We start from the raw sequence: 19,570 nt of genomic DNA on the forward strand, positions 1-19,570 counted from the left end.
TAGATAACTGTTTTATTTATGAGATTTTTACATTCCTATACCATATAGGAAACCTTATTACCCTCAATGTTTAAGGTTTGATATAATTACATTTAGTATACCAAATTACCAATTCTATACCATAGTGTATTTTAAGGGTACAATTAATGCAACGTATATCCCTCCTTAATTCAAGGTACCGTATATCCCACCCCTCCCACGTTTCTCTCTCCCAAACCCTCACTGTCACTCACGTTTATGTACTGTTATTAAACATAAAAACCTATGATTATGGAAACATAGATTTGCAGCATATTGATGTAGAAACACTTAAATCTTACATTGCAATTAGGAGCAGCAATCATTCAAGTTCCTGGTTACACTCATTGTTATTGAAAATCTTGTGAACTGCAGTCAATTACCAATACTTTATTTCCCAAAAAAATAAAGACAAAGAAGCTCGTGTTTTAACTTCAATCAGCACCTGATTTGAATTTTCTGTTACTCTACATTGAGCTTTAACATGCATTCACCTGCCGCTAGCATTCAAATATATTCTGCCTGTTGACACAAAAGCATAAATCTAACCTGCTAGTGCGTGGGATTGAGGTTCGATTGTAGCTTGTAGCTTAATTGGTATTTTTGACATTGGTACAATTTCTCATCCAATTGTAGCTTAATTGGTACATAATTGCATTTTTTGCAGAAGATTTGTAGAAGTTTTAGTCGTTTTTGATTTGTGAAAACAGAAAACAAAGCATCTACAATCAGAATACAAATAATCTACAATTTATCTACAAAATATCTACAAACTAGGTACGTTAAATTTTAATATCCCAATTCTCATTCAATTGTATCTTAATTGGTATTTTCGACATAATTGCATTTTTTGCAGAAGATTTTGTAGAAGTTTTAGTCGTTTTGGATTTGTGAAAACAGAAAACAAAGCATCTACAATCAGAATACAAATAATCTATAATTTATCTACAAAATATCTACAAACTGGGTACATTGAATTTTAATATCCCAACTCCCATTTCAGTTGTAGCATAATTGGGATTTTCGACATAATTGCATTTTTTGCAGAAGATTTGTAGAAGTTTTAGTCGTTTTTTGATTTGTGAAAACAGGAAACAAAGCATCTACAATCAGAATACAAATAATCTACAATTTATCTACAAAATATCTACAAACTGGGTACATTGAATTTTAATATCCCAATTCCCATTTAACTGTAGCTTAATTGGTATTTTCGACATAATTGCATTTTTTGCAGAAGATTTTGTAGAAGTTTTAGTCGTTTTGGATTTGTGAAAACAGAAAACAATACATCTACAATCATAATACAAATAATCTACAATTCATCTACAAAATATCTACAAATTGGGTATATTGAATTTTAATATCCCAATTCCCATTCGATTGTAGTTTAATTGGGATTTTCGACTAGACATAATCTTAAAGATTCATTATAGTATTCTCAATTATAGATTGAGGGAAACATATTAGAAAGCTACATCAACTACTTTGTCGAGTTTGAAAAATACTACCTAGTGACATCAACTATTAGATTTGTCAACTTATTATTTTTCATGGAAAAAAAAATATAACGATATTTTCAGCTACAAGTTTAAGTGAGACTATAAGCAGAAAGATTAGGTGAAAATAGGAACAATCTAAATAAGGAATTTTAATGCTACATGATTCCTTATTTAATGAAATATCTGGAAGAATATTTACTTGCATGATTGTAACGCGCTTAAATAGGAATATCTGGAAGAATATTTAGTTCCAGATTTGTAGCGCACCTAATTAGGAAGGAATCAGCTCCTAATAATTGGTATTTAATGAATGGGATAATATTTGTAGAATAACTGTGAACATGGCGGGTAAATATGAAACTATACACATTTTTTGTAATAAGGTTTCATATATGGTATAGGAAGGTAAAAGTCCCTTTATTTATTTTGCTACCACTAGGTAGGGATGTTCGTCGGTCGGTCGGTACGGTACGGTATTTAGACATTTCGGTTCGGTATTTTCGGTATTCGGTTTCTTAAAATCCTACACCAATATCGTACCTAATTAAATTCGGAATGGTTCGATTTTTCTCCTTTCGGTTTCGGTTTATTCGGTTCGGTAACTTCGGTTTATTCGGTTTGAATACCTAACTAGTGCATAGAGCCATAGACTATAGTATTCTTTATTAAAGTACTCAAAAATACAAAAGTGAAAATGTTTGTTGACAAAATTTTTGTCCAAAACTAACAAATATCGATCCAAATAGAGAAAATTGTACATAAATGAATATTTGATCACTAGAAATGTCTTGTTACTTGTTTAGAGTTAATTGATGAACTTAGAGAATAAAGGAAAGTAAATTTTAGATTTTTTATATTTGTATTATAATTGATAATATATGTTTTGTGTAATATAATATATATTTCGGTACGGTATCGGTATTTCGGTTTTTTATTTTAAAATACCAAATACCATACCTAATACCATTTTTTTGAAAAACTTAAACTGAATACCATACCAAATAACAAAATACCGTATACCAAATACCAAAATTTTCGGTTTCGGTACGGTAATTCGGTATTTACCAAATTATGCACAGCCCTATCACTAGGTGTAACCAATAATTTTTACCAAGTTTAGGGGGTTTTAAGGTATTCTGCCATACGAATATGTACAAGCTACAAGTTATTTGGACTTCGGATTGCTTTTACTTTAAGTATAATATTTTATAAAATTATTGATTAAATCATAATATAATTTATTGTTTGCATTTTTAGATAAATTGTCATTCGAACAACCAAATATGGTGAGATTGTTATGTAATTTCTCATTTCTGTTTTTCCTTCATTACTTTTTAAGCTCCACCTTTTCGTCAATACTCCACTCCTCCTTTTTGCCACTTACTCATTCTTGCCATATTCTTTTATTTTCTTTCTTTGAGTTTAAATTGTTTTACTTTATCAAATTCTAACAGCCATTTCTCACTAGCACTTCCCTCTGTCGTTGTATAAAGGTACTCCTCTAGCCACATTATTATCTCATCTATAATCATTTTTCTCCTTCTAGTTTCAAACATTTGGTAAATCCAATATTTACAGTTTTAGGAATTATTTATGCGATGAATAATCTTCTGAAGATTGTTATACTATAGTAAATTATATAATTAAGTAGTAATCCATTACTCTTCCATTATAAGTCAATCACAGTAACGCATAGATTATATGGTGTCATTTTCATGTGAAAAAAAAACATGTTGATCCTGATATTTATAACAAGCAAATGAATGTAAACCATATTTCTTATATAAACACTTAGTGACTTAACCATGGTTAAGTAATATGTATCCACACTTCAATTTATAACTCTTCTGATTAAGTTGTTTGATTTGATATAAACATGAATTGATTCATCTTGATAGACAACTTGATTTTTAAAGCAAATGATTGAAAAAGATGGCTAATTTATAGATTCACTTAAACATAGTCAAATAGTCTAAGTTTCATCTGTCATAAGCTTGTACTTTCAAATGGATACAATTCTAGAAATAGAGCAAATGCTTAGCAATGTTCTTAGTAGCTGCTAAGAATTCATGTGAGATAATTAAGGAACTCAGCAGCAGTTGCAACAGCACCTCCTGTAATGGCATCCATCACAATCTTGTCGCGATTGTTGTTGCTTGCAGCAGATATGAGAGCCCCAGTCAATGCACCCCCAATCATTGCATTCTTCTGCAAACAGAGTGAAGAAAAATCAAAGGATAGACTCTTGTTCCAGAAGAGAACATTCAATATTTCAATCCTCTTTCATTAGGATCCTTGAGGGGAATACAAGTCACGATTAAATTCTCTTAACAAAAACCATTGCAATTTCTCTTTACCTTTGTTTAATTAGTAGTTACTATCGTGAATCGTGATAATCATATTAAAGATTTTGCTGCAATGTTTTCACTCATAACCAGAGTAAAACCCCATATACTGATGCTACATCGCCTAAATTACCTTCCTTTTTAGAACCATAAAGCTGGGTTTATCACACAAGATGCAACAGGAAGTTTCTTTACATGTAACCTACATAAAGTTCGATTCAAGGAGCTTTAACTTAACTAAAATCCCAATTCCAGATGCAAATATAAATTGCTAGTCTTCATCGTAAAACCGGTATTCAGTGCAGTAACCTCACTAATGTTGGCTTCCACTGGTAAATGGGAGACTGAGCATTCACAATCTACCACTGGTTGCAGTTGGGGGATAGCACATCTCAGAGATTGGAAATCTTTAATCGAGCATTGTTCAGAAAATGGCTATGGAAATTTGCAATAAAAAAGCGGACCATCCGGATGAAGGATAACTACAAAAAGAAAAAACCCAGTATAATCTCACAAGTGGGGTCTAGGGAGGGTAATATGTACGCAGACCTTACCCCTATATTATGAACGTAGAGAGACTGTTTCTGATAGACCATCGGCTCAACGAACAGTGAAAATAAAGGAACAAACAATAGCAATAACAAGGTAATAGGGGAAGCGAATGACACGACACGTAATAATAAAGAACCAGGAATAAGAAAATATAAGAATAGTACTACTACTACTGATAAGACTAGGAGAAACTCACGACTACCTCCACATCTTCCTATCGAGGGTCATGTCCTCGATAAGCTGAAGCAATGACATGTCCTGCCTAATCATCTCTCCCCAGTACACCAGTACACCATCCGGATGAAGGTTATTTCGGTGAAACATGGTTATAATAGTTAACCTTGGTTCATAAAGGAGGTGTTGTCCCACAACAGGACGAGCGGGTGAAAACGGATCATGATAGGAAAGTGGACTTTCCCGAGTACAATGTGTTTTTGTCCGAAATGGGAATAGAATCCGATCTTGGCTTAATAGTATGTGATACCCTGGAAGATTACATCCCTAGCTCGTTCTCATAAGCTAATGATAAGAGGATTGTAATAGCTAAGGTTCTAAGGCAGGATGGAAAACAGAGGTCATGGGATATAACTTCAGATGACTTCAACAGGATTCGGAATCGGAGACGACGAGGTGGATGCATTCCTGCTGAGACTATATAGCCATACACAGTTTGGAGACGCAGAGTCTATCATAATGAAAGGTTCCTTCTCGAAACACATTTCTAATATAATCTTATTACAGTTGTTTATTAAGTGGGAGAAGACCCCTAATCCAATGGTGAAATCTCTATGGAGATGCAGCGCACTGAAGAAAGTGCATTTCCTCACTCGTATTTTGAGGGCAGTGTTGCGCGTGGTAAAAGCATGGGGAGGATGAGTATTGTTCTTTACTACCTTATGATTTTACATTGAAACTGCGTTCCTTGATATTTGCAACATTTGGCAGTCAACATTAAGTGGGTTCTCCGTAAGACAACTGTAGAGACAGACTGAGTAAAATGGTTCGAGGAAAGAAGCTATGGAAGAGGCTCCCTTTCAGTATTTTTGGGCTTTTGTGGAGGGAAGAAGCAGGAGAACTTTGAAGCGCCAGAGGGTTTGTCGTTCAGGGTCAAGGGTTCTCTTCTATTTCTTTGTACTTTTGGTGTAAAATATAAATACCAACTTGTACGGGCAATTGACTAGATTTTTGAAATGTTTGATGTATATTTTACATGCACTTCTGTAAGGAGACAGCCTGCCTACCTTCACAAGGTAGGGATAAGAACTGCGTACACACTACCCTCCCTAGACCCCACTTGTGGGATTACACTGGGTATGTTCTTGTTGTACTTTTGTAAGTAACACATAATCTTGGTGTAGTTTAAAGGAACTCTTTTGATTCATCAAAACAAAAAGAGTGGCCACCATGGGGAAAACCTGGTACTATGCGTCGGTTGATGAAACAGAAACTGAATGCTCGCGGAATTAAAAGCAAAGACAGTGTGGAGAGGATGCAATCGGTTGAGGTGAGGAGGTAGGAAACACACGGAAGGGCGAAGAGAGATTATAACGCTGTATAGGCCCTCAATGTCCAATTAGTTGAGCAAATTCTTATAAAATGCAAATAAAAAATTACCCAATCTCTGGTTCCACGGATCCTCTCTGCTCCATACTCCATTCCAGCATATACCCCAGCCACAGTCCCTGAATAAAGAGACAAGAATTGTTAGATAATCCACTCGAAGATTCAAGAAATTGGGAAACTAAGAAACTCTTTTCAAACCATCCATTTTGAATATATGCGGGTGGAACTGGTGCAGATTACTCACCCCAATAAGCACCTTCTTTACACATTTTCTTCAACTGCAACCAAAGGTAAATTCAGTTAAAACACAACAAGCATGTTGATCAATCTTCTTTTTTTTCGGTCAACATAACTAAATCCTCCAGAGTAGCCACTTAAGTTCTGTGGTGGCATAAGTGAAATAGATTTTGAGCTGAACATAAGAGAGATGCTGCTCTTACCACGAAATTTTACTAAAGCATAATTTTAGGTGTAGAAGGGGAGCCTTGGAGCTACTGTAAAGTTGTCTCTGTGTGACCTATAGATTACGGGTTCGAGCCGTGAAATCAACTACTGGTGCTTGCATCAGGGTAGCTGCCTACATCACACCCTCTTTGGGTGCGGCCCTGCATAAACATGGGATGCTTCGTGCACCGGGCTGCCCTTCTTTTTTTCATAATTTCAGGTGTGGTAGGCTGATTTTGAGCTAAACAGGACATTTGGCTTTATATGCATTGAAGTTCTGGTTAATGCTTGTTAAATATTTTGCTCATTGGTATTTCCAAGCACCAAAAGAAACAGATATAATTCTGAAAGTCTTCTTAATCCGTAACCACTAAAGTCTTTTTTTTAGCCAGTATTCATCAGTATCGTTTTTGATCGGTCACTATCCATTAGTATCTCAACAATAATATCTTGTGCTCAGACCAGAATAAGCCTTCTTCACAAATCACACCTCATAGGTGGCCAAACAAATCTAAAAGAGGACGATCACATCGTTAAGCCAAATTTTGATTCTAGAACATTTCTCTTATACAAAACTGAATAAACACTTCCAAGACAATCAACTAGAATAGTTACACAAATTAATAAAAATGAGATAGTGTACAGTTTAAGGCATGCTCACCGAATTCTCAAAGTTGTGACTCGACACACTGCCTGCAAAGACCATGTTGATTGTGAAATAGTAAGCTGAATTATGGATAGTTTTATAAATATAGAAGCTGGTAACTTAAAGAACTTCAATTTACACTTCACTACAACTTGGAGATCAAGTACAATCCCCAATCCATTCTTTTTTTGAATTCCTCAGGTTACATATCACATCGAAAAAAGTCAAAGAAGCAAAAAGTCAAAAAATGGCGAAACGGCTATGTTGTGGATCCTACTTTTGTCTTGACCTACCCGTATAATTAGTGTGATATGGTTGCGGGAACTTCGTTTACAACAGCAACAACAACAAACCCAATGTAATCCTACAAGTGGGGTATAAGGAGGGTACGCTGTACGCACACCTTACCCCTACAAAAATATACGAGCGGATAGTATGCACCGGTAAACAAGTACTGTAACATGGGCGATTACTAGGAAATTGAGAAGTCTGGTCACTTCAGTTACATAATGATACTCTTTACTTTTTAGATCTGTTTCAAAATGTACGATACATTTCTAAATTTGGAAATTATTTGACTTTAAATTTCTCATTTTACTTTGATGAAATGCTCTGTAAGATCACAATTTTTTTCGTCCAACCAAACATCATCATCTAAAATAAAACTGAGTAAAAAAAAAAAAAAAAAAAAAAAAAAAAAAGAGGAAAAAAAAATGAGAGCAGTCTAGTTTCCCCCATTTGATTTAGTAAAGATTCTTCAGTCTAGATAACTGAAATCAAATTTAAGAATCGACCTTTTTTGACAATGTGATAAGTTTCTTCAACAGCAGTTTTGGTGACAGCAACCTAAAACAAGTAAGAACAAAAAAAAAACACGGTAAAAATCAAGCAACCCATGTTTACAAAATCCAAAAAAGAAGTAAAAAATCACCAAATTAACAGCAGAGAGGAGAAAATTACAGTGCCAATTTTCAAGAAAGCATCAACAGTTTGGTTGAGAAGTGGGTTGCCCATATCAATAACCAAATCCACCTTTGGAGAAGCTAATGATGCTGAAAATCTGCTCCTCGGCATTTTTTTCTTCTTCTTTCTTCTTCTTCTTCTTTGTTCTTTGCTTTTTTGTTCTAGTGCCTTTTGTTACTCGATATAATCACAGGTAGTCCACTCACTCACCTCTCGGGGTACGGGTCCTATTGCTTTCTTTTTTATCTAATTCTTGTTTGTTTGGCCTTTTCGAATGCATGCAAATTCCAATTATGCCGGCAAACAGCATCTTTTTTCTTTGGCTTTTTTTTTCTCATTTGGGACAAATATAAGATTGGCCACTCCAGCATTTGCTAATTAAAAAAAAAAAAATATATATATATATATATATATAATATACTATACAAAAAAATTATTTTATTGATTATTAATTTTGAAAGTAGCTAAACATATATATTTTTAAATTTTTTTTCTTTTCCTTGCATCTAAAATAAGGAGTTCTAATTTTACGTAGTAAAAGTCTAAAAAAATTTATATAATCGAGTCACTAATAGAAAAACTTACAAGTAAATTTCTACTATAAGTACAGAATATGATAAAAATGATAGCTACTACTCCCTCTGTTTTAATTTAGATGAGGTAGTTTGATTCTGTACGGAGTTTAAGTAAAAAAATATAAGAATTTGGAAACGTGGGGTCTTAAAAGCTTAAAGGGTAAAAGTAGGTAAAAATAGCACGGTAAAGTCAGTTTTCGGACTGTTCAATCAAAAATAGGCAGCATTTACCAAGTCAATGAAAAATAGCCACTATTTTGCTGCAATAGAGACCGGTCCAGCATAATATACTGGAGTTCGCTGCATTTGTGTATGAACTCCAGCATATTATGCTGGACCGGTATACTTTGCTGGCTCCAGTATAATATACTGGAGACTGGAGCACCGGTGCTCCAAACTCCAGTATATTATACTGGACCAATATACTTGCTGGAACTCCAGTATATTATGCTGGAGTTCTAGTGTACTTATGCTGGAACTCCATCATATTATGCTGGAGTTCCAGCATACTTATTCTGGAACTCCAGTATAATATGCTGGAGTTCAAGTATACTTATGCTGGAACTCCAGCATAATATACTGGAGTATTTTCCGGGTTTTGAACAGTGTTTTCGCTCAGATTTATCTTTATATAAAAAGTGGCTAAATTTCGATTACTTTTGAAATTTGGTTATTTTTGAACGACCAGTTGTAAATCTGGCTATTTTTAAAATTTACCCTAAAACTTAAAAGCTTTGTGGGGCCATGACATTTGTGTGGTTATAAAAGCTTCTCATTAAGGGTAAAATGGATAAAATTAAGAGTTTAAAGTTAAATTATTTTCAATTGTAGAAATATGTCATTCTTTTTGGAACGGACTAATAAGGAAAATGTGTCATCTAAATTGACACAAAGGGAGCACTTTTTGTCACAAATTTCTACTTTTGAATAGTATAGTGTGAACAAAAGAGGACAAAAGATGTAAAAACGGGAGAATCTATTATGAAGTAGTGTATGCACAAATTTTATCTCTATCTTTATTTATAAGAAATGTTATAACATCATAATTACAGCAGAGTTGATAAGAAATACGATAATTAAAAAAACTTCATTGACTTTGAATATCATTCAAAAATAATCGTCTTGCTATGTTATACTTTAGGGAAAAGGGCCAGATATACCCCATTACTTTCGGATACTGTCTACATTTAACCTCCGTTATACTATTCGACCAAATTTATCCTTACTATCAATAAAAAAAAATTAAAATTATCGCTTGATCTGTTAAGTAATCCAAAATCTCCCATTTTTTTTTAAAATCACTTGTTGTTCTTCTTGCTCCACTATAATGGAGATGGGAGAGATCAGACTGAAGCATAACTTTCGCGAGGGGAACAAAGTTGCACACCAACTAGCCAAGGAAGCACTACTTTATCCTAGCTATAATATTACTAGCTATTTTGCGGAACATCCTAATTTTGCTCTAAATGTGTATTCTGCTGATAAGGATGGTTGTAATAGTTTCCGGACTTGTAGTTTAGTTGCATGTAATATTTTGGCCTCCCTAGATAATGAAAATGCCTTAGGGGGTATGAACCAATTATGTATTAACGGCGGCTCTTTGGGACACTGTCCCTAAGACAATGTCGTAAGTTATAATATAATATAAGTATCTTATCCTTCAAAAAGAATATTTTTAATTACCCACTTCTCTTCTTGTGATAGTGGGTTTGGAATTTGTTTATTTTATTTAGTTTTCAAACATATAGACAACGTATAATTTATTTGGTCTGTTTATTGTATATTATATACAACTGATCATTATGTATATTCAGATATATTTTGTTATTGTTTGGTTGGTATAGAGTTCGATCAACTAATTAAAGAGTGCACAATGCGTAGGCATTTTATTGAAGCAAAATTGAATTCGACAATGTAAAGTCTCCAAGGAACTTCAACTTCTATCACTAATAGTTGCAAAGTCTCCACACCTTTAATTTGGTGCAGCGAATTCATTAAAGTTGAAATGTTATAAATACTTTTGGAATTTAGCCAAGCTACCTAATTTAGATCGTCAATTTACTATACTTTGTTTACTATCCGTTGTATTATTTTTATATTTCTTTCTCTTATTTTGCTTTCAATTAAGAAAGCAGGTAAATGCTTGGGAGAAATTCAAAAATAGCTATAGTTTCAAAAGTAATCGAAATTTAGCCGCTTTTTATGTAAAGATAAATCTGAACGAAAACACTGTTCAAAATCCGGAAAAGTACTCCAGCATAATATACTGGAGTTCCAGTATAATATACTGGAACTCCAGTCTAATATACTAGAGTTCCAGTATAATATACCGGTCCAGCATAATATACTGGAGTTTGGAGCACCGGTGCTCCAGTCTCCAGTATATTATATTGGAGCCAGCAAAGTATATCGGTCCAGCATAATTAGCTGGAAGTTCATACACAAGTGCACCGAACTCCAGTATATTATGCTGGATCGGTCTCTGTTGCAGCAAAATAATGGCTATTTTTTATTGACTTGGCAAACGCTGGCTATTTTTGAATGATCAGTCCGAAAACTGGCTAGCCCGTGCTATTTTAACGAGAAATTAAAAAAATAGCCAGATTTACAAGTGGTCGTCCAAAAATAGCCCAATTTTAAAAGTAATCAAAATTTAGCCACTTTTCATGTAAAGATAAATCTGAGCGAAAACACTATTCAAGACCCGGAAAATACGCGTATATTATGCTGGAGTTCCAGCATAAGTATGCTCGAACTCCAGCATATTATACTGTTCCAGGATAAGTATGCTGGAACTCCAGCATAATATGATGGAGTTCCAGCATAAGTATACTAGAACTCCAGCATAATATACTGGAGTTCCAGCAAAGTATATCGATCCAGTATAATATGCTGGAAGTTCATACACAAGTGCTCGAATCTCCAGTATATTATGCTGGAACTTTCCGTGTGTTGGAGTTCCAGCATAATATGCTGGAAGTTCATACACAGGTGCACCGAACTCTAGTATATTATGCTGGACCGGTCTCTGTTGCAGCAAACTAGTGACTATTTTTTATTGACTTGGTAAAGTCTGGCTATTTTTGAATGACCAGTCCGAAAACTGGCTAGACCATGCTATTTTTACCCAATTATTTCGTGGAACAAGAAGAAGAATAAGTGACTTAATTAAAATAATTTGGGTGATTGTGGGCCACCAAACAGACTGAGGGGTAATTTTTAAAAGTTTGCTGATGCTAAGGGTAAATTTGACCGGATAACATAATGGTAGTGGTAAATTTGACTGGATAGTATAACGGAGATTAAATGTAAACAATATCTAAAATAGAGGGACATATTTGGCCATTCCCTATATTTTATGTTACATTATTTGATTTGCACTATTTTTAGGTGTATGTAATCGTCACTTAAGAAAAAAATTAAGTTGTAACTGAAAAGTAATTTAATAGAGAGAATATTATTGTCAGGTTCAAAATTTGATTAATTTAATTGATGAATGTAAATGTTTGAAAGTTGTATAAAATTAAGATTATATCCAGTATTTTAAAACGTAAAGAGCATCATACAAATTAAAATATAGCGTATATTAAAGCACCACTCTCAAAAGACTCGAACTTAGTGGGCTTTTGACTATAAGAATTGTAAAATTTTGAAAAACAATGAAAAAAAAAAAAACTTAAGTGAAAATGGTATTTGAAAATTAGAGTTGTGTTTGGACATAAAGATAATTTTGGACTGTTTATAGATTTTTGTGAGTGATATGAAGTGAAAACTTTTTCAAAAAATTCCGAGATTCATCTTCCAGTAAAAATCGAAAATTTCATAATCAAATAATAATTCAAAAAAAAAAGTTAAAAATATCGAAAAAAAGAATCTTTTTTTATGGCCAAACGGGCCTTAATTAAACCAAAAGAAAAAGCACGAAGAGTCTTTGCTTGTTGTGTCATCTGTCGGTGTTTAACAAATTGGGATCTCTATGAATTTAGAAGTTCATGTAGGAAAAAAAGTTTGTAGTCATCAACTTCTAGAGAATATTCTCTCTATATATATTTATTGATACATTGAAAATTTAATTAAATAAAACTCTTATAATCTTCCATAGACATGATTTATTAAATTCAATTTTCTTGACTGCAATCTCCCAGATTATCAAATTTTTGTCGTGTTTGTGATCTTTATTTACCAAAAAATCTGCTTATTAGTTCGCTTCTCCAATATGCTTGATAATAGCCTCGTTGATTTTCAGTAAATACGTAGAATCTTCAATTATAGTTCCAAGAGAGTGACACTGTATGTCTTCCTCTTTGGTAAGCTTATCATATATCTATCTATCTATATCTATATCTATATCTATATCTATATCTATCTATATATATATTATTATAAAAGCACGAATACAATGTCGGTTTACAAAAATAACCTTATAATATTAAGCATAATAATTCATAATAAAAAGACATAACCGGAATTNCCCATGATTTTCACTAATTTACATGTTATAATCTACCTATAAACTATGTATTTAACTCACATTGTGTAGGAATTACTTACCTCAAAGTGTTGGGTGAAATCCCCTCTCTAAGAGCTCCAAGAATCGCCCCCAAAATGAAATAAATGAGCTCAAAAATGCCTAAGTCCCGTATTAAATGAAGTCCACTGTCTCTAGCGATTTCCGCATCTGCGATCTCGCACCTGCGGCAAGACCTTCGTAGGTGCGCCTTTTCCTTACCTGGCCAGGATCCGCATCTGCGGACACAAGAAGCCGCATCTACGAGCCCTTTCCGCTCCTGCGACCACGGTGTTCGCGCCTGCGGTCTCGCAAGTGCGTAAATTCTTTCGCACCTGCAGTGCTTGGGTTTCGTTTGCATTTCTGCTTCTGCGGCTCATGGCTCGCATCTGCGAGCTCGCACCTGTGGCTAGCCAAGCGCAAGGTGCATTTATGACAGATCAGGGGAGCTTCAGCTCTTGCTCCAAGTTTCCAACTTGGTCTGAGCCTCGTTCGATTGACACTCGGGGCCCCTGGCCCGATCCGAACCATACTACAAGTTTGGAATCATAAACGACTCACCGAACCTCGGAATAGCCCGAATACATAAACTAGATCACACCTAACNAAGAATCATCTGTATTGGCAATACATTGTCACTCCATAATGTCCAACAATAATATATTTTTATATGATATTTGAACTATTTTCGTACTCAAATAATACTTTTTTATCAAATTTTCGTGTAATATTAGAAATACTCAATTATTAACAACAACTAAGAAAATATTTAAGAATATAAATGTGTGAGAAAGAGGGAAAAAAAAGTTGGTAAGAGTCAATACCACTAATGATTCTACAAACATAAAGATATAAAAATGAAATGTCATATCAATCTTTTACTCTTTGAAAATAAAATTTATGATGGATAAAATAATAATTAAGATTAAATATTCAAAATAAGAGATAAACTAATATTAAGATCTAAATCAACATTAAAATTATTTTTTATGTTAAAACCAAATAATTAAATTTTTTTAATTAATTATTTAGCAAGAGAATCTAATTTAATTATTTTCTAAATTCATCATATGAGTAAAATTCTTATTCAAGTTTTAAAAAAAAAATCTTAGGATACATAAATTTATTCCATAAAAAGAGTGTTAGAACGCAAAGCAAAAAGGTTAGTATATTTTAAGAATCAAAATCCTATACAAGTGCCTAAGGAAGCGCAACCAAAGCTAAATCGTAAACAAGAACAAGCTTTCAAGATTATATTATAAAGAGTCGACTCTGCTATAACGAGATTATTCTTTGTCACGACCCGGATTTCCCACCCTCGGGAGTCGTGATGGCGCCTACTGATAGGAGCTAGGCAAGCCAATTAATTTAACACTTTTCTCATTATCATTAGCAAAATAAAGGAAGAACGAGGCAATTAACATAAAAGCGGAAATCTCGAAACATAAATAATATAAACCAAGTACGGAATTTCACATACACCTCTACCCCGATCTGGTGTCACTAACTCACGAACTTCTACTGAACGCTAAATACAAAGTCTGAATGAGAATACAACACTGTCTGATCCGATACGAGGGAAATCAAACGAAAGGCAGAGATAAGAGAGACTCCGGGCCATGCGGACGCCATCAAACTACCTCGGAATCTCCGGACTGAAGTAAGCTCCCAACGCTCCTACTGCTGACCAAAGGCTCCTGCTCCGGTACTATGATCTGTGCAAAAAGCACAGAAGTGTAGCATCAGCACAACCGACCCCATGTGTTGGTAAGTGCCTGGCCTAACCCCGGCGAAGTAGTGACGAGGCTAGACAGGGCCTACCAAAAACAACCCGTGCAGATAAATATATACAAGGCAACGGAAAATAACAACAGAGAATATCAACTAAATAGGGGAAGGGGGCATGCTCGGGAAAAATACAGCGAATACAGATCAATGGATATAACGACGAAACTATCTCAATATCATAGCTCATATATATATAAGTGGTCGGCGCGCCACACGATCCCATTTCTTAATTCATAAGTGGACGGCGTGCCACACGATCCCATTTCTTAATTCATAAGTGGACGGCGTGCCACACGATCCCATTTTCATAATATATAAGTGGTCGACGTGCCACACGATCCCATTTCTTAATATATAAGTGGTCGGCGTGCCACACGATCCCATATTATAGTATATAAGTGGTCGGCGTGCCACACGATCCCATTTCTTAATATATAAGTGGTCGGCGTGCCACACGATCCCATATTATAATTCAAAATATCTGACTTTGTAAAGAAGGCCCCATTAGGGGAATTCGACAACATAACACTTTAACCCGGCAAGGGTACAGCTAACATCCCAAATATCCCGACAAGGGAGAGTACATAATAATAGTCTACACGTCCCGGCAAGGGAATAATCACAACACATCCTCTTTTGGATCATTTCTTTCTCAACTATCACATTCTTGTTCGAGCCAACGCTCCAAAATATACCAATCACAATTTTTCCTTAACCGTTCACATTATATGAAAATTTATTCATTAGACAAGGTAGTGGTGTCACATCATTCGAATTAAAAGCAATTAAGACTCACGGTCATGCTAGACGCCGATGTATAGATACTCGTCACCATGCCTATACACCGTACTCCACATTTAGCAAGTAGCAATTAACATCCTAATCCTATTCCCTCAAGCCAAAGTTAGAACAAACACTTACCTCGGTCCGAAGAATAGCAATCAATCCTCAATTACCGCCTTTTCTCTACAATCCGACTCTGAAACAACGGTATCTAGTCATAATTTGTTCAATAATATCAATAAGGGATCAAAAACACAATCTCATAGCCTAGAAATGGAATTCCTATCATTCTTCCAAAAACACCAAAATTCGACACCTGTCCCACATGGTCCAAACACGAAGCTCGGACCAAAACCCAATCACCCATAACCCCACGAGTTCAAATACACAATTTGTTTCAAGATTCGACCCCAAATTGAGGTTGAATCACCCAAAATTCCCAAAAACCTAACTCTACCCAAAACCCTTAATTTCTACTTGATTTCATGATTTAGGGTTAGGAAATTAGTAATTAGATGAAGAAATAATAAGGGAATGATGTTAAGATTACTTACCCAAAGAGTTATGGAGGAAGGAGAGCTTGAATTTCGTCTATGGAGGGTTTAAGAGAAGAGCTCGTGTGAAAAAAAATGAGAAATCCCGTCACTGGTTCTGTTTTTAGGCTTCAAAATAACTAGGCGAATTTGCCCCACGCGATCGCGGATGTAGGGATGCGATCGCGAAGGGTTACACAGAATGGTCAACGCGATCGCGTGGGTTGTAATGCGATCGCGTAAGGGAATACTGGGGGGGGGGGGGTTCCGAAAACTTGGGTCTATGCGAACGCAAACCTACTGGTGCGAACGCATTGAAGGAAATGCTAAGGCAGTGCGATCGCGTGATCAAGTACGCGAACGCGAAAGAGTAAAGAGCCAAAGGTACGCGATCGCGGGCTGAAGATTGCGATCGCGTAAGAGGAAATCACTGGGCAAAAAGTTGCAGAATTTCTGCTATGTTTTTCTAAGTCAAAACATCCCGAAACACCTCCGAAAGCACTCCCGGGCCCTCGGGGCTCCTAATCAAACACACACACTAAGTCAATAACATCCTACGAACCTACTCGAGCGATCAAATCGCCCAAAATAACATCAAATTCAATGGATCAAGCCTCAAAATCATCATTTTCATTTCAAACTTCTTAAACTTCTAAGTTTAGATATTTAGGTCCGAAACACGTCAAATGACGTCCGATTTCGACCAAACTTTACAGAAAGCGCTTAACACATATTTAAGACTTGTACCGGGTGTCGGAACCAAAATACGAGCCCGATACCATAGTCTTTTAATCAATTTTCATTTTCATTCCTTAAGAATTTCAGAAAAACAATTTCACAGAAAAATTCATTTCTCGGGCTCTNTCCCGAGGGCCTCGGGGTGAATTCGGGTGGTTAAACGAGAATTTTGAGGTGTAATTGCAGGTCAGATTTTTCTGTCATCTGGTGTTTCCGCTTCTGCGGAAATGGACCGCAGAAGCGGGTGCGTGGTCGCAGAAGCGGTCATGGCCGGCTAGGGAAATTCCGCAGATGCGGAAGGTGGCTCGCACCAGCGGGTCCGCATAAGCGGACAATGTGCCGCAGAAACGGTTTTGAAGGGACCGCAGAAGCGGACTTCGCGTCGCATAAGCGAAATCCGGGCTTCTAAGTGAAAACCGCTTAAGCGGAAATGTGGCCGCAGAAGCGGTCCCGCATAAGCGAAAGCGGGACCGCAGAAGCGAAAATCGCTGGGCGACAGAAGGGTTTTAAAATAATATTTCATCCGCGACCCTTTCATATTTTTCCTCCATTGTTGACGTTCTTAAGAGCTTTGAACAAGGAAATTCGAGGGTTTTGACTGAGAATCACTTGGAGGTAAGTTCCTTGGCCTAAATATTCGAATCTATGGTAGAAATTACATGTAAATTGTAGAAAATTCATCAAAAACGGGTCAAGCTAGGGCTTGGAAAGCTGTGATGTAAAAATGGAATTTGGAGGGTCAAACGAGCTCCGATTTTGATAAACTTTATATGCACGGACTCGTGGCGAGACGAGGAATATGTTGGTGTGATTTTTGGAATTTTTCGAGAAGTGGGCCCGGGGCTCGGGTTTTACCAACTTCGTGAATTTTAGTACTTTTCGAGTATTTTTGATTGGGTTATGTTTCTTTAACCCATATTTATGTATTCGTTGTGATTTTGACTAGATTCGACGCGCGAGGAGGTCGATACGAAAGGAAAAGGCATTGCGGACCATTCTACGGCCGGTTAGAGGTGAGTAGTTGGTGTATATGATGGCCTGAGCGTTTGAAACCCCGGATTTTCACATTGTGACGCTATTGTAGGGCGTGACTCACACCCCATGACAGGTGCGGGATTTGTTATGACTGGGGATTGAGACTTAGTCCATCCCGAACAAGAGTGTTTCTATATTGGCGACTGATACGCACCCTGTATTGAATATATCTGGGCTTATTGCCGTGTTTGGGGCCTTGTGCCGATCTGTAGCATCCTTAGAGGATGAATGTCATTGTGATAGCATGATTTGTATAATCATTGATCTCAGTCCCGTGGTTAATTACTGTTATGAAACGCTAAGTCACTTTTCCTGAAGTTAAATATCTAAAGTATATTCTTCTTAATAAATTGGAAATTGGGAAATTAATTGAATCTGTTACGTGACTCATATGCATATTGTGGACTGAGTATGGATCGGGCTGCACGCCGCAACGAATGGTATGATTATATTGCGCTTGGGCTGAAGGAGCCCCTCCGGAGTCTGTACACACCCCCAGTGAGCGCCGTCGACGTTAAATGGATCGGGCTACGTGCCGTAGCGGTCATGTGCATTGCATTGCATCCTTACATTATACTTGACTGATATATTTGAAGTTGTTTTGCTATTAGATTCGTAATAAGGTGTAGGACTGTTAGTTTTAGCTTTGCTTTGTGGTATTTCGTGGATTTCTTATCTTCAGACATTTTATATGCTTATTAGTCACTGAGGCGGTAGTACTCACCCCTACTCCCTGCACCTTGTGTGCAGATTCAGGTACACCGGAGGCTTAGCTGAGCAGTCCTTGTTTTCCAGAGCTATTCAGAGTTGTTGAGGTAGCTGCTTGACGTTCGCAGGACCTGACTACTCTTCCTATTTCAGCTTTAGTTATATATATACATTTCCAGACTTGAGTATTTTCGTTCAGATATTGTTATTCAGATTGTTTAGAGGCTCTAGACTCGTGACCCCAGATCTTTTGGGAGTGTTTTATTAGACTTTGTATTTCTCAGTATTATTCTTCCTTAAATATTGGATTATTATTCTAAGACTATTATAATCTCTTTAGATTGTCGGTCTTGAGGTTTACGGTTGATTTGGGAACGATTGTGGTCAGGCTTGCCTAGCAATATTGTTGGGCGCCATCACGACCGGGTTTGGGGTCGTGACATTTTTACAATATGGTTCCAACAATGTAGAGGAACAAATTTTGTGTCCAAAATTATTTATAAGTCTATATTTATTAACCAGAAGAACTCATAGGGAAAGGACATAACTGCAATAACCTATTTTTTGAACTACAATATCTTCTATGTTAATTTTTAATATATAAAATTAATAAAATCTTGTCTATTGAATTCTTATTAAAAATATGTAGGAAGGTTTAATAAAATCAATTTCATAAGAATCCTCCGAATTGGCAATACATTACCACTACATAATATCCCATACGAAGAAAAAATAAAAGTAATATTAAATAGAATGTATAAAGAGTTGAAATTGAGAAGAAAAAATACCCCCACGATAATATATTTTTATATTATATTTGAACTATTTTCCTACTCAAATAATATTTTTAATCAATTTTTCATGTAATAT

At 35.8% G+C, this 19,570-nt stretch overlaps 1 protein-coding gene across 1 annotated transcript; it reads right to left on the reverse strand.

Moving 5' to 3' along the window:
• Positions 3,441–8,282, reverse strand: LOC109213472 (outer envelope pore protein 16, chloroplastic). The gene is made up of 6 exons (XM_019377274.1): positions 8,031–8,282; positions 7,865–7,916; positions 7,086–7,117; positions 6,225–6,258; positions 6,032–6,099; positions 3,441–3,728 (listed from the first exon to the last, which is right to left on the reverse strand). The coding sequence occupies exons 1-6, from the start codon at positions 8,142–8,144 to the stop codon at positions 3,588–3,590; spliced, it is 441 nt and encodes a 146-aa protein (XP_019232819.1). The 5' UTR covers positions 8,145–8,282; the 3' UTR covers positions 3,441–3,587.

Source organism: Nicotiana attenuata, chromosome 2 (genome assembly GCF_001879085.1).
Source record: "Nicotiana attenuata strain UT chromosome 2, NIATTr2, whole genome shotgun sequence".
Taxonomy (NCBI): domain Eukaryota; kingdom Viridiplantae; phylum Streptophyta; class Magnoliopsida; order Solanales; family Solanaceae; genus Nicotiana; species Nicotiana attenuata.